Raw genomic sequence first — 14,858 nt, 5'->3', positions numbered from 1 at the left:
AAATATCTCCTCAGAGGTGTGGGCTCTGTCCACACAGGTCAGGGACATGCATTAAGGAATTGTACTTAAACATGTCCTAAAACAGTTTCTGACACAGTTCAGCCAATCTTTTTGGATGAGACAAGCTGCACTAGAATCAGATTAAATAACTATATTTTAACGTGAACTATGTAGTGAGGAATCTAGACTACAACTCAATTTAAATAAGAAAGGCCTGGGCTATGATGGCTATTCATGATGTGTTTAAAACCAGATTTAGCTAGCTGTGTAAATGTTACTCCTGTTGTTTAACAGGAGCAACTGGATGTTTTCATGTGCGAAGTTTCCTAGTTCTCTGCCCTTTTGAGAATTCAAATCAAGAGCAGAGACTGGACAGGATGGGTTTCAGCTCAGGTTTGTAAACATAAGTAGACAAAATGCATGTGATTTAAATGTGATTCAAAAGCTCTGCATGTGTGCACAAAGCTCCAGTTTTGAAGAGTAAATCAAAGGTGCAAAATAATAGCTATTTGTCCATCTTGGATGAACTTAATATGGGATTTAGAAATGAAATTCAAGCCTACTAGAATCCTCAGAATTCATTTCAAAGGGTTCTCAAGCTGCAGAAGTGGGATGCTACCTATCAAAAAAGAATCTTCTGTGCTCTCACAAATCTTGGATGGCCTTCAAATCCCTTTTTTTGTACAGATGTAGGTGTTCTGCATTACGCCGATTGCCAATTACCTTGTGAAATCAATTTAAAAATATCTTTCCTGTGTTTTTCTTTTTCAGTAATTGCCCTTCATTTTTGGCTGCTGCTTTAGCCAGAGCAACATCAGATGAAGTACTTCAGAGTGATCTTTCAGTGCACTACTTACCAAAGCATGTGGAGAGTACAGAAGGCATCATACGTAAGTGCATATACCAAATTCTATTTTGATATCTTTTACGCAAACTGTCTCTCAGCACACTTTGCAGGGCAAAACGTTACAATCTGAGAGAATTGATAGATTTTTTAAGGCCATAAGGCAGAGATGACCCATACCTGCTGATAGTTGGGGTGGAGGGAGGGCAGGTGTCTTCAAGAGATGTTACTAAGCATGCTCAATACAAACCAAGCAAAAATTGGGGAAGAAAGGAGGGGAATATGTCCTCTGTCAGTAGGCACCATTGTGATCCCCTGCATGACATAGGCCATATGACTTTCGTGAGTTAATTCCTGTTTCAAGTCCAATAACTGTGGTTCAAGTAGAGTATATCTTTTAGAGAAACAACCTGTCTTGTAAAAAAATCCAGCAGTGGAACCACAACTTCTTTCCATGTTATTACAATGGTTAATGCTTAAAAATTTTAATCTTATTTCCAGTCTGAATTTGTGTGGCTTCCAGCCACCAGATGATCTTATACCTTTTTTGTGCTAGATTGAAGAGCCCCATGTAGGTACAATATTTACAGACAGTTAACAAGCTAGTCCTTAACCTTCTCTATGATAAGGAAATAAATTTTGCTCCTTGAGTCCCTTTCTGTAAGGCACATTTTCAGTCCTTCAGTCGTCTCTGGTTCTTCTCTGAATCCTCTCTGATTTTTCAACATCCTTCTTGAAGTGTGGATACCTCAACTGTGTATCAGTAACGGTCACACCAGTGCCAGCCACAGAGGTGATATAACCTTTTTACTCCTACTCAATGTGATCCTATAGCAGAGGGAGAAAAAATTTAGAGGCATGAAAGGAGAAGAGATATGTATTCAGATGAGACTTTTAAGAGATGGAGTCTCTAAGACGGGAGAATTGTCCATGAGACAAGGAGCTGTAGAAGAGAAGTTTCTTCATCAAGTGGTGTCCCTGTGGGTGCTCCACTCGGTGTCCCTGTGGGTGCTCCACTCGGTGTCCCTGTGGGTGCTCCACTGAGGTCTCAGTGTGTCCTCACACTGCTGGATCGGAAGTTTTTGGTGAGCAGTGCACCTCGCGCTGCACCTGTGCATTCCGCATCTCACGCTCCTGCTGCTTGCTGAGTGCGTGCGCAGTGCTAGCCCCCTCAGTTCTTTTTCTACCATCCTCGGCTGAAGACGGAGTCAGAGCAGTGTTCTTCTTTCTGACAGGAAAACAAAGGAATAGTTAGTTTAGAATTTCTTCACAGGTTAGTCAGTTAACGACAGTTTTCAACGTTTTCTTGGGGGGAAAAAAAGCCGTCACTGTGGCTTTTTTCCTTCAACATGCCGAGACGCTGGGTGTGCAGGCACAGCGCGAGGGGCACTGCTCACCAAAAACCTCTGATCAGCAGCACGAGGACACACCGAGACCTGACTGGAACATCCATAGGGACACACATCTCGAAGAACCATCGTTACTGCACAGGTTAAGTAACTTCTTCTCGCACCACCGGAGGTTAGATGATGGGATGGGCCAAAGACGACACACACAGGTGTATGGAGGGAAGTAGAGGAGAAGAGGTATATATTTAGCAGCAGGATGTTCCTCTTTCTGTTTTCATGTTACTATAATCACAGTTCTAAAGGCAAAATGTGAGCAAAAGGTATTAAAAAGTCAATTGCACAGCTTTAAAATACTAATGTGTGATCTTAAAATGTTTATCAGGATCTAATTGCAGACTTCACAATTACAAATACTTTTAAAAGCAACCTCTCTGAAAAATCTACTGCCATCAGAAACAGCTTTTCTCTGTATGATTCCTGGGATAGAGCCCCACAAATCTGCAGATGTCTGCTTCATAACTGCAGGTATCCAGATCAGCGGATACGGCTGCAGATACAAATTTTGTATCCAGATCCCTGCAAATTTGCAGATATTCACTGTATATCTGCAGGTATCCATATCCATAGGTTCATTCTTTCTCCTTAGATTCTTCTTCCAACCTGTCTCCCATCCTCAGCTCCTTCCATTACTCTCTCAGCACTGTGGAGCCAGTGCTGGGAGGGGGCGGGGGGAAACCAGCTTTTAAGCCGGCTTCCCCCAGGACTGGCGCTTGCTTCCCCACTTGCAGCGGGGGGGGGGGGGGGGAGGCAAGTAATTGACTAGATTAACCAATAAGCCTAGGTTTATCGGTTAATCATCTAATCGACTACTTGTTGACATCCCTACTCCTGCGGTCAGCTTTTCCCCCACCTATAGAGCCCTGCACGGATACAAAATTGGTCTGTGCATCTGCATCCACAAAAATGAGCCACGGATATCCTTATTGGTAAAGACACTGGGAAGGGACAGACAGGATGAAGAGCTCCAAAGGGGCAACTGGGACAAGTTAGGCAAGAAGACTGGGACTTGGATGAGAAGCCTGAATAGCTGACAGTGGACTAACTATGCAAAAAGAATGACAGAGCCACGACTAGTACAAGGAAAGGTTAGAAGGGACAAGCTTGGGGAAGACTGGCAAAGTCTTTGCTCAATAGAGTACAGTCTCCTCAGTGATCTGGAATGGAATCCAAGAATGTCTCCATTCCACTTCTGTCAGAAAGTATCTCTGGCATCCCCCCTAGCGTAGTTCATATAGCAGTATCTAGTTCTTAAATAGTGGTAGAAATGTAGCCGTGTTAGTCTGGTGTAGCTGAAACAAAATACAGGTCTATGTAGCACTTTAAAGACTAACAAGATGGTTTATTAGATGATGAGCTTTTGTGGGCCAGACCCACTTCCTCATTTGACCTGAGGAAGTGGGTCTGGCCCATGAAAGCTCATCATCTAATAAACCATCTTGTTAGTCTTTAAAGTGCTACATAGACCTGTATTTTGTTTTAGTTCTTAAATAGCATTTTTCATCAGTAGGTCTCAACTTGCTTTATAAAGGCGATATCATTATCCCCATTTTACAGATGAAGAGACTGAGGCACAGAGAAGGGCAGTCACTTCCCAAAGTCACCCAGTAGGTACCAGCGGTAAAACTGGTAATAGGGATGTAAACAAGTAGTCAAGTACTCAAGACTTATTGGTTAATCTTCTCTTGGCTATTCTGCTGTATCAGAGGCAGCAGCGTGGGGGGCGGAGGGACAGAGGAGGCTGCTGCGAAGCAGCCCCTGCCCACGGGGGGCCTTGGCTCGCAGTGGGCAAAGGATGCTATGTGGCAGCAGTTCCTGTCTGTGGGGGTTCTGAACTCCCTATGGATAGGGGCTGCAGCAGCCTCTGTTCACGGGGAGCTTGGACCGCCCCCGTGGACAGGGACTGCTGCCACCCTGTGCTGTTGCCTCTGTCTTAGAGGCAGCAGAGTGAGGTGGCAGGCAGTGGTCCACGAGGGGAGCTGGTTTTTAAAGTGCACCCCACGCTGCTGCCTCTGCTACAGAGTTGGGAATGGGTGACAGGGGAGGGATCATTTGATGATTCCCTGTTCTGAGCCGACTCTGGTAGTGGGTATGGTGCAGGAGAGGATTCTGGCCTGGGGGGAAGGGTGTAGCAGGGGGTGCAGGGTTTCAGTGGGAGTTGTGACTTGGGGCAGAAGGGAGGAGGAGGGTGCAGAGGGTTTGGATTGTGACCTGGGGTAGGAGATATGGGTGCAGGAGAGGATTTGGGCTTGGACAAAGATTTAGGATGGGGTGTAGGGAGGGGGTAGGGTGCCAGAGGCAGGCTCTGTCCAGGAGGTGCTTACCTAAGCACCTTCTGGCCAGCAGCACTTTCAGGCAGGCTTCTCCTGCTGCCCTCAGCAGCCCCAGACTGTTGGCTGGCTGGGCACGTGGCGCTCTGCTGTGGGGAGGGAGTAGGAAAGGAGTTTTTTCATGCTACCCTCACCCCAGCAAAATCTCTCAGCTTCTATTGGCTGGGGGGGGGGGGGGGGGAGGGGAGCACGCTGAAGCCTTTCCCTCCCTCCCTGCACCTCATAGAGCCACAGGAAGCAGTTAGTGGCACGGGTGCGGGCCAGATCAAAAGGCTCAGTGGGCCATATCCAGCCCACAGGCCTTATCTTGCCCACCCCTGAACTAGATGGACCTTTGGTCTGACACAGTATGGCCGTTCTTATGAATACATACTTAAGATACATAATAGACATTATATTATCTATTGCCATTTCCCAGAAAATTTCACAGGCTGCTCAGATATTAGACTATTACTGTGTTTTCTTCTGAAATTAATCTGGATGAAGATACTTCACACAAAATCCATGTCACTTCTTACATTTTGCTATGAGAAGCTGTAGTCAAGAGGAAGGAGTTAGACTGAATGTCCAGGCAAATTAGGGGTGTCTATAGCCTCCTGTGTGCTTCATACAAACCCAAATTGCCCAGGGTTGAATTCAGTGGCCTTGAATCTCTTGCCTGTATACATATTAGCAGGGTGAACTCCATCTGCATTAAACCAGCTTTGTGTGGGAAGGAAGGAATTTCACTCTGAATGATTTCCACTGTAATTATATTTTACAAAAACTTTGTAGTTTCTTGAGTTTCAGTGATTATCATGTACAAAAAAAATGCTTGGTGTTAAAAACAAAAGGAATTTTCCTTCTCTCTACTTGTACTTACTATATAGCAAGATTTTTCCATCAGTCTGCTCAGGGCCACAAGTTCTAACTCACTCAGGATTCTGCTGACTACATTCCCTTGGAGAGTTCTCAGAGATGGTAATTAATATGGATAACACTGCCCAAAATGAGTTGACAGGAGTCCATTCAGTTTGGAAAATATATACTCAGCAACCCTTTTTATCCCTCCCTTTTACTTTTGATAAAAAGATATAAATAGCACTATGGGAAAATAAAAGCTCTGGCCCTCTTAAGAGGAAGTCTCTTGTTTGAGTCTTAGAGGCCTTCACAAACCCGAGGAAAATGTGCAGTTTGCTCTGGGGTTGCTGTTTGTAGGTGTTGCTATGTCTCACCCTAAGCAGGTGAATGGAATAGATTTGTCATTGTTCTGGCTGAGCAGCCCTCATTATTTCCAAATTGAAATCTCGTAGACTCAGATAAATATTTGACAGTCTCCAAGGAAATTTTGACATTTTTCAAACTAAGCCTCCACACAGAATATCGAAGGAAGCTGATGTTTTAAATGAAAACATCTGTAGGTGTCTTTTAAAATGTATTAAAACCTATAATACAGAGAAGCAATCATACATTGTTACATATACCTTGGCATAGCAGTTAGCCAAATGAAACCTGGGCCTCCATGAAGGGCCATATTATTTGTAGATAAGTGAGGTTTAAATACATGTTAAATTATGCAAATTCAAGAATAAAAAATATGAAAAGAGAGAGAGAAATAAAAGCTGATGTCCTGGACCAGAACAAAATGTTGTATGGGTAACTTAACATGAAGCAATTCCATCTCACATAACTCACTAATAATCATGGTTTTGCAAACGCATGACTGCGTCAATAAATGTGAAGGGTTGCTGTGCTGAATAAAAAAAAATAGTTGGAGCAATGCACACAGCTGAAGGAGGTTTCATTACAAAGGGTCAGATAGTAATTTGTGACTAATATTCTCAGTGAGAATCACTTAGAAGTTACTTGGAAGAATTTAATAATTGACTGCTTTTCCGTACCTGGCCCTGACTAATGTCATGTGGGGAGACCATTATACATTGAGAGCAATAGAGGAATCTTTGGAAGATCTATGACAGAGAGTTTGGGGATGGATTCCTGATGTTTTGACTGAAGTTTAAATTATACTTTTGATTTTAAACTGTTCAGATTAGTATAGGATTAACAAACAAGTTGGATTGTAACCTGGTGCTTCTGATGTCCACCTCTGCATGAATCTACACTGAAAAGGCTTTTTTAGGGGCCCACCAAGCTTATTGCTCTATATAATGCAAAAAGTAGGGGGACTTGATATTTGCCCTAATTTGTCTTCTAACCTCAATTTCTCTTTAAGAGGCACAATTGGTTCTGCTGGGTGAAGGAGGAGGATGGAATCTGTGGAGTCTTCTTCTATTCAGATTAGTTAAGAGTTCAAAGGTTTGCATGTGGAAGGCAACCTTTCTGATTGACAGATTCACGCAGGAAAGGTCCTTACCGTAAAAGAAAAAGATATAATTGAAACCACTCATATGAAAGTAAGAGAGTGGAGTTAGTATATTCAGAGTGACTCTGAGGTTTTGAGACCATGAGTTATGAGTTCTAAGTGGAATTGGTCATGAGATTTACTAATCTTTAGTCTGCCTTTAGTTTGATTTTTTTTTTTAAAGAAAGAAGGCTTTAAAGATGATTTAGAGGTTGATTTCTTGTTTGACCAGAGAACCCAAGATTACATAACATGTAACTTACAGTTGTAGCAGTCATGGCTGATATAAAGATCCATAGTGGTTTGAAAGAAAAGACTGACAGAGCATTCAAAATAGCCACTAGATTTCACAGAAAAGATCCCAAAGACCCAGTGCACCATTTTTCCAAAAACAGACATACAGTTACAGTAATTGGCTTTTACCCAATCAGATAAACCATAAAATAAAATTTGTAGATTGAGACATCTAATGGACTGATCACCTGGCTACAAACAAGGAACTTCTGAATTCTAGTTCCAGTTCTATGGTCGCTAAGGGCATAATTTTCCAACATGGTCTTTAATTTGGGTACCTCTTGTTTTAAGTATCCAGCTGCTAGAGACATTTAGAGCCTGGTTTTTAGTGATGTTGAAGACCTACATCTAGTGCTGATAATTTAGAGCCTGTAAGGATCAGGCTCCAGGTGTCCAGAGATGGGCATTACTAACCCCCCCTCCATCCATCCCCTCCCCTCCCCTCTGTTCCAAAATCTGATTTGTCAATTTTATGTGTTCACTTTTTTTGATTGTATCCCTTTGGTATATATGGTCATGTCAGTTTTCTTCCACAATTTGATCTGAGGAAGTGGGTCTGGCCCACGAAAGCTCATCGCCTAATAAACCATCTTGTTAGTCTTTAAAGTGCTGCCTAGTCCTGTCTTTTGTTTCAGCAAGACCAGACTAACATGGCTACATCTCTATTACCCAAATACTGAGGCACTCAAGATCAAAGGCTACACCCAAAAGCTTGGGCCTTACCTCTTTGTGTTTCACTTTCTTCATCTGTAACAGATGATACTTATCTACTTCTCTCTCATGGGTATTTTGATGACTAGGTGATGTTGGTTCAGCACTTTGAAAATGTTGAATATTACATGGTTTGGGCTCTCGTAGCCATGTTGATCACAGGATATTAGAGACTAAGTGGGTGAGATGATATCTTTTATTAGACCTACCTCTGTTGGTGAAAGACACAAGCTTTTGAGCTTAAACAAGCTCTTCTTCAGGTCATCTCTGTGTAACATTAGTCTCTCACCAACAGATGTAAGTACAATAAAAGATATTATCTCCTGTCCTTTATATCTTGTTGATAAAAGTATTGCGTATTAATAAAATCGCTGAACAAAAATAGAGACCTGTCTTAAACTAGCTACTAATAGAAGACCTTTGACACCTGTGGATGAAAAGTAATGTGGAAATATAAATATCACTTCAGAAATTGCACTTTTCTTTCCATACACATTGGTGAAGCACTGTCATTTACACATTTGGCTGACACTAGAAATGATTTGTATGAAATAAATGGGAATCTCGCCACCATCTGCTGCAATGAGTCAGCCCTGTTATTGACAGTGAGTGAGAGACTGGAGAGTTTAGAAACTGGCACAAACTTTGCAAAGATAACCAATCAGCCAACATTAGGGACAAAAATGTCTGCCTGGTGTCTCCCACTAACAGTGGTGCAATTAAGCTTTACTTCCAGCACTGAAGATTCTTGGAGCAGCACTGAGATAGCAGCAGGAGTGAGATGAAATTCCACATGATTCAGCCACAATGACAGCTGACTCAGCTCCAGTTCAGCACTGCGACATTAACGATTGAGTAATTTACAGCTGTGAGGGGGTGGATCAGCAGCCGCAGGCCTCTCCTTTTTTTAATCTCAAGCAGCAATTACTGATGATGCTGACACTGTGCACACTCCTCGCAGGGGAAGGTATTTAACATCTCAGCACAGCTAACGGTTTCTCTCCATTTGTCCTTCGGGAGGATTTTCTGAATTGTAATGAACAGGTGACATTAAAATCAATAGGGTTTCTCTCTTAAATTGTCCATTGGAAAGAGTGGACAGTGGACTCTGTGAATGAAGTTCCCTGATGGAAGATATGATTTGGACAATGCTGGCATTGTGTTCTTGTTTCACATGCTGCCCATCAGTGGTTTTTGCTGACATATTATAAGTATCTGTTTCAGAAGACCAGCTAGGTCCATCTGTATTTGCACCACCTGCTTCCAAGACTTCATGAACTAAAAAGTTCAATCTTCTTCCATTAGTAATAAGGAGGCTATTCCTTCCTCAGCCTTGCTATGGCTTATTGAGCAGAACATGGTAGGACCAAAGACTGGGGGGCATCCAGGGTCTTTCCTATTTCTCTCTGTATCTGTTCCTGCTCATACATACCCAGAATAACAAAAGTCTGAAAGTAATTACACGGAAAAATTGAGGCTCAGAGTTGCAAAGTTTATGAAATTAAAATAAAAAAAACTTATCCACAGTGAAAAATAAACAGAGCGAGAAATTGATCCCGGGAGTCCTGTTGGCTAACCACTAGAAGCCTAACACTACCAATGATGTTAACTAGGCCATCAATAGTAGATGCTTCTTACTGATATTTATGCTGTTCTGTGAAATAGATGTGGAAGGGTTCCCACCTCTCCTTTTTTCCTCTGGATAAAAGGGCTGACTGGAATCACTAGCCACAAAGACTTCTGCCGAAAGTGGACCCTAGAGATCCAGAGCGATGAAAACGTAATATGAAAAGACCCTTAGATGAGTTCAGTTCTCCCATGTTGATGTGCTGCTTTTTTCTTCAGTGAAAGAAGCTAACTAGCCTTTCACAACTGCAGAATGGGTGCCTGACTCGAGACACATTAAGAATGATTGATTACTTTAGGGAGTTACAGCTCACTTTCCCCTTAATTGAAGGCTGCCCTGAACTTTTCACCTGCTACACAGATTTCTTTTGGGATCAACCTACTTTGGCACCTGAAAATAAAATAATATTAAATTTTGGACATGTTTCAGTTAATACACCATTTGAATGAAAACCCATTTATACGCTGAAAAGAAATGTTATAAACCCCCTGCTTTATTCCTTACTGCATAGCTACAGTTCCATACAAGAGTAACTTTATTGACCAGAAACTAGAGCAAAACATTGTGAATCATGTCTCTTGAGTTGCTTTTTAGTTTTGCAACTCATATGCACTGTGAAGTATTTAAATCCAGACATTGTAGGAACCATGCATCCTCTTGTCTGGAACTGCAATGGGTTCTTATCTTAGGTAGCATATAATCTTCTCATTCTTTGCCTCTTGCTGATGGCACAGGAGTAGCTAGGATACAATCAATCAGCTCTTCAGTGGAGAATGCTAATTATGTTGTATGTGGCTTTCTCTTTGGAACTAGAAGGCAGGGTTTCCGAGTTGGATGCGTGTCTTAGTTGCCTGTCCACCGTGATTTTATTTTTTTATAATGTACATGAGTGACAAATTCTCGCTTAATAGCATTCTTAGAAAGCCTTTGATTTCTCTTTGCCTCCTCAGAGATAGAGACTGTGAAGCTAGCCCGCTCGGTTTTCAGCAAACTCCACGAGATCTGCAGCAGCTGGGTGAAAGACTTTCCACTTCAAAGGAAACCCCAGCGCTACTATGAGACATCCATCCATGCCATCAAAAACATGCGCAGGAAGATGGAAGACAAGCATGTCTGCATTCCTGACTTCAACATGCTCTTCAATCTCGAGGTAAAGGGCACTGCTGTAAGTCAGCTAGCCTACTGAATGTGGATTTGGGGAAATTAGTAAGCATTTTACCATGAAAACTAAAGACTTGTATATGATGGACTTAGATAGTTGGGATCCAAGAGACATACACCTTGTCTATGTTAGATCATCGAGTGAGCTGCAAATATTTATGGGAGCCATAGAAGGGCCATAGCCTACACGGGGTATAGGATGAAATCGCAGCTTTAATAGATAAAGAGCGAGAATGTATCTTACTAAACAATTAATGACTGAATTTGTGCCTCTCCTGTCCTATTGGAGCCATGTGTCCAGTTACTATGTGGCCTCCCCCCACTCCCCACTGGAATCTGCATTTTATGTAAGATTTTAATCTTTCGTTTTGGACTGGTGTTGTCCTGTGGTTTAGATTGCTGGTGGCCTTCTTATAGCCAATAAAGTTGATTTCTGCTGGTAATAAAAGAGAAGAGAGAACAGTCTAGCATGCACTCAACTTCATGGAGGCTGAGAGCAACAGGGTTCTGTGAGGCTCCTAGGCTTTAGTGGTCTGAGAGTCAGCAGTGACATAGCATTCCCACGTGGCAGCCCGGGCAGTGTATTGCTGAGCAGTAAGCAGAGTCAGGATCCTGCTTGATTGAAAATTGACCAGATAGCAGTGAATCATAGAGAAACAGGTGATGGCGTAACTCATAGCTTGTTACTGCTGTCCAGTTTTGCCTGCAGAGCCAGGTCCGTGCTGCTGCACTATCATGTTTCTTGGGAAAAACATCAATAAATCAAAAGCAGGAGGAGATATGGTAAAAATCAGTCCTCCTGGGAGAAGAGATTCACACACAGAAAAAGCCATATATATACCAGCACCAACTTGTTCATAGATCCTGACCCAGGTTTATCTTCAGCCATCTCTTCACGTCACTTATCAGTAAAACCCTCATGCAAACTTCTCTTCAGTTGTAAAATCTCAAACATTGTGAAATAGCAAGTGTGTGAAGTAGCACGAATTATGCAAACTGGATCGGTCTGATGAATAAATTGAGCTTTGTCTGTTTAATAACCATTTTGTTACACCCAACCATAGTTGTTGCCTTTAAAATGTATTGTGTTAATGCAAACTGAGGTACGTCTGTTTCCTTTGTCTATCAATTGTCATGTTTATTCACTCATTTGTCTTGGAGCCCATCATTTAAAAATTACAATGTATAAATACTGTAGTAATTTAGATGGCTGCGAAGGTTGAGTGGTTGGTGTGTGTTGTGTATGTACTGGGTGCAGAAACTGGTGTCTCTTGCTACTGGACCATTTGGTCTGTGAGTAGTTTGGACAAGGCAAGAAGCCTCAGTTAAAGATGAGGGATTCTGCCTATTTTGATCACACTTAATTACCTGATGAGACTGAACATATGAATTAGACACCTGAACTGATGCGGATTGAATAAAAACTGGTTTCCTTGTTTAAGGTCTTAGTATTTTACCTCTAAAAACCTGAATTCAGCTGTGGATTTATGCATTTTGCTTGCAGCACATGGTGGTCTCCTGCTGCCTGGCTGATCTGCTCACAAAGCCTTGCTACACTTTGATGTGAATGACAGATTTTATTCAGGAAAAGTGTAGGCATTGACTAACTGAAGGTATCACCAAACAGATGCGAGGTGCATTAGCAGAGCTATGCAGGAGGTGTAGTATCTGTCCATTCTAAGCTAGTGGAAATTGTCAGCTATATAATCTAACTGTGTATGCATAGTCCCACCACATTATGATAAATATAGAATTTGTATAGCCAAGTTCTGCCTCTCTAATTGCATTATACCACTAATGTAAAAGCATGGGGGGAGGGGAAATGCCAGTAATCGCAAATTAAATCTCTTAGTCCAGTTAACCAGTTGTGCACTGCTTGTCTTCATCAGTTTTTTATTCATGTTTGTCTCTTGGCAGGATCAAGAGGAGCAAGCTTATTTTGCAGTATTTGATGGGCATGGAGGGGTGGATGCTGCCATCTATGCCTCAATCCATCTCCATGTGAACATGGTACACCAAGAAATGTTTCAGCAGGATCCAGCGGAGGCGCTGTGTAGGGCATTCCGGGTGACAGATGAACGCTTTGTACAGAAAGCAGCCAGAGAGGTGAGTTAGAAGAATTTTAGAAAGAAAGGGAGAATTTTGGACTCTGAAGATATAGCTTTTATTTAAAAATTAAAGAAAATAAAGTAACTTTCAAGCTGGGGAAAGGTGGAGAGCAAACGCCCTCCATACCCAAATTCAACAACCCTGTTCCAGATAGGACTTGATAATCATCTGTCCCTTTCGTTCCTGTACAACCACATCTCTTGCTTCCTCTGACCTGGTGTGTTGAGCTATGCAGGTGGTGCAAGTATAATGCCTGCCCATGCTAAGCAGGAACTTCGCTTTTTCTGCAGCCAGTGCTTGACATTGAGCCTCCCTGGCTCGTGTTCATTAGAGCTCATGCATGGCACCTTTGTAATGAACCTGGAAAGCAGGAAACCTACCACTGTCTTTGAACCAGTCTTCAGGGTGATAAATCACCAGGCGGCCTGGGATTACTATGAATCAGTGAGCCCTCACTGGAGGACTGGGAAATGACAGTGATGGATTTGGAGAGGAGTAATGTGCATTTGTCCTGCCTCTCATGAAGTTGGAGTTAAAGTAGGGAACAAAAGGCCCCTGGGTGTGCAAGGGATGTGCATTATCCTGTGCCCAGCACTCTCTCTCAGGAGTCAAATTGGAATCTTTGTCTTCATGTTGCTTTATTAGTGGATGTTACTGACTTAACATGATGTGAAAGGAAACAACTAATGCTTATAAAAATGTACATTGGATTGAACCTTACTTATTAGTCACCTCGGGCATCTAGAACTGCAGCGAGCATATCGATAGCACCATGCAAAATTCACGGAGTCACTGTCTAAAACCTGCTGGCTCTGAACAAATTGGAAAGACTAAATTTCTGCATCCAGCTGAAGTAGTTTTAGTAGAATTAGTCATTGTAACCAGTTAAGCAGAAGTATTCGTAGCTTTGCACACACAAGCTTTAACCTGGGACAAGCAGCAGCAAAGGATTTGTTAGCATGTAGGTATGTACGTAAGGCATGATGCTGCAGTCTTGGTGCACACACGATACCCACTAACTTTGGGAGTCATGTGCATGTACAGACACCTTTTGAATTCTTAAGCTTGAAGTCAGTAAACTCAAAGACATTGGCTTTGAGGGAGAAAAAGGAATGGTAGAAAATGTAGGGCAAATACAGCCTCTTTTCCCCAACATTAGAACAACCTGCTTGTTTGAATGTCATGTTCTGCTTTGAGTGAAGTGGTAAAAGCTGGTCCCAGGCATTTCACTGCTCAGTTCACCTTCACTTGCTCTTTAAAACATGTGGGTGGTATGTTTTCCAGAGTCTGCGATGTGGCACCACTGGTGTGGTAACGTTCATCCGAGGAAATATGCTGCATGTGGCTTGGCTTGGCGACTCCCAGGTTATGCTTGTGAGACGGGGCCAAGCCGTGGAACTAATGAAACCCCATAAACCGGACAGAGAGGTGAGAATGGCCTGGTTCAGCTGAAGGCGGATAGCTTTCCATTTTTCATATTTATTTTCTGACTTCCAATATTTGTGACTGTTGTCTTAACGCAAAAGAGCTTTTGTACTATTGATCACTGGCTTGTCTCTCTCCTTTGGAATAGCAGAGAGAGCACCTGTCCAGATACTCCAGTTGCTTTGGATAAGACTATTGACTTGTCAGCCTCTTGTTCTGACCTGGGGAGGGGAGCAGGATAGAACTCCAGAAAGTGAAGCAGCAATCTGTGCAGTGTGGGCTCATGTGAAAACACCAATGCACTGATGAAAGTACCCAGAGCCTAATGACAAGAGACCTGATCAGCTCTTACGTTGCCTTGCGGTTTAGGACGAGAAGAAGCGCATCGAGGCCCTTGGAGGCTGCGTGGTCTGGTTTGGGGCCTGGAGAGTGAATGGGAGTTTGTCCGTCTCCAGAGCTATTGGTAGGAAATATACTTTAAAATTCTTGCACCCATTTCTCTTCCCTGATTTAACTATCAATGGGTTTCTGTTGAGCACACTGTTAATACAATAGATAAATGGAACCAGGAATAACTGTGTCAATTTTTCTCAAAAACAGATGCTGGTCT

General features: G+C 42.5%; 1 protein-coding gene across 1 annotated transcript in view; it reads left to right on the top strand.

The window, feature by feature from the left end:
- PPM1E (protein phosphatase, Mg2+/Mn2+ dependent 1E) overlaps positions 1–14,858 on the top strand; it is a 137,763-nt gene that overhangs the window by 120,414 nt on the left and 2,491 nt on the right. Inside the window, exons 2-6 of the mRNA XM_075904681.2 lie at positions 772–890; positions 10,504–10,703; positions 12,632–12,820; positions 14,108–14,251; positions 14,618–14,711. Of these exons, the coding sequence (XP_075760796.2) occupies positions 772–890; positions 10,504–10,703; positions 12,632–12,820; positions 14,108–14,251; positions 14,618–14,711 (746 nt within the window). The remainder of the gene's footprint in view (positions 1–771; positions 891–10,503; positions 10,704–12,631; positions 12,821–14,107; positions 14,252–14,617; positions 14,712–14,858) is intronic.

This window comes from Pelodiscus sinensis, chromosome 21, assembly GCF_052426305.1.
Source record: "Pelodiscus sinensis isolate ZL-2025 chromosome 21, ASM5242630v1, whole genome shotgun sequence".
NCBI lineage: Eukaryota > Metazoa > Chordata > Testudines > Trionychidae > Pelodiscus > Pelodiscus sinensis.
The sequence above is the reverse complement of the archived record's forward strand: the minus strand, read 5'-3'. Positions and strand labels throughout refer to the sequence as shown.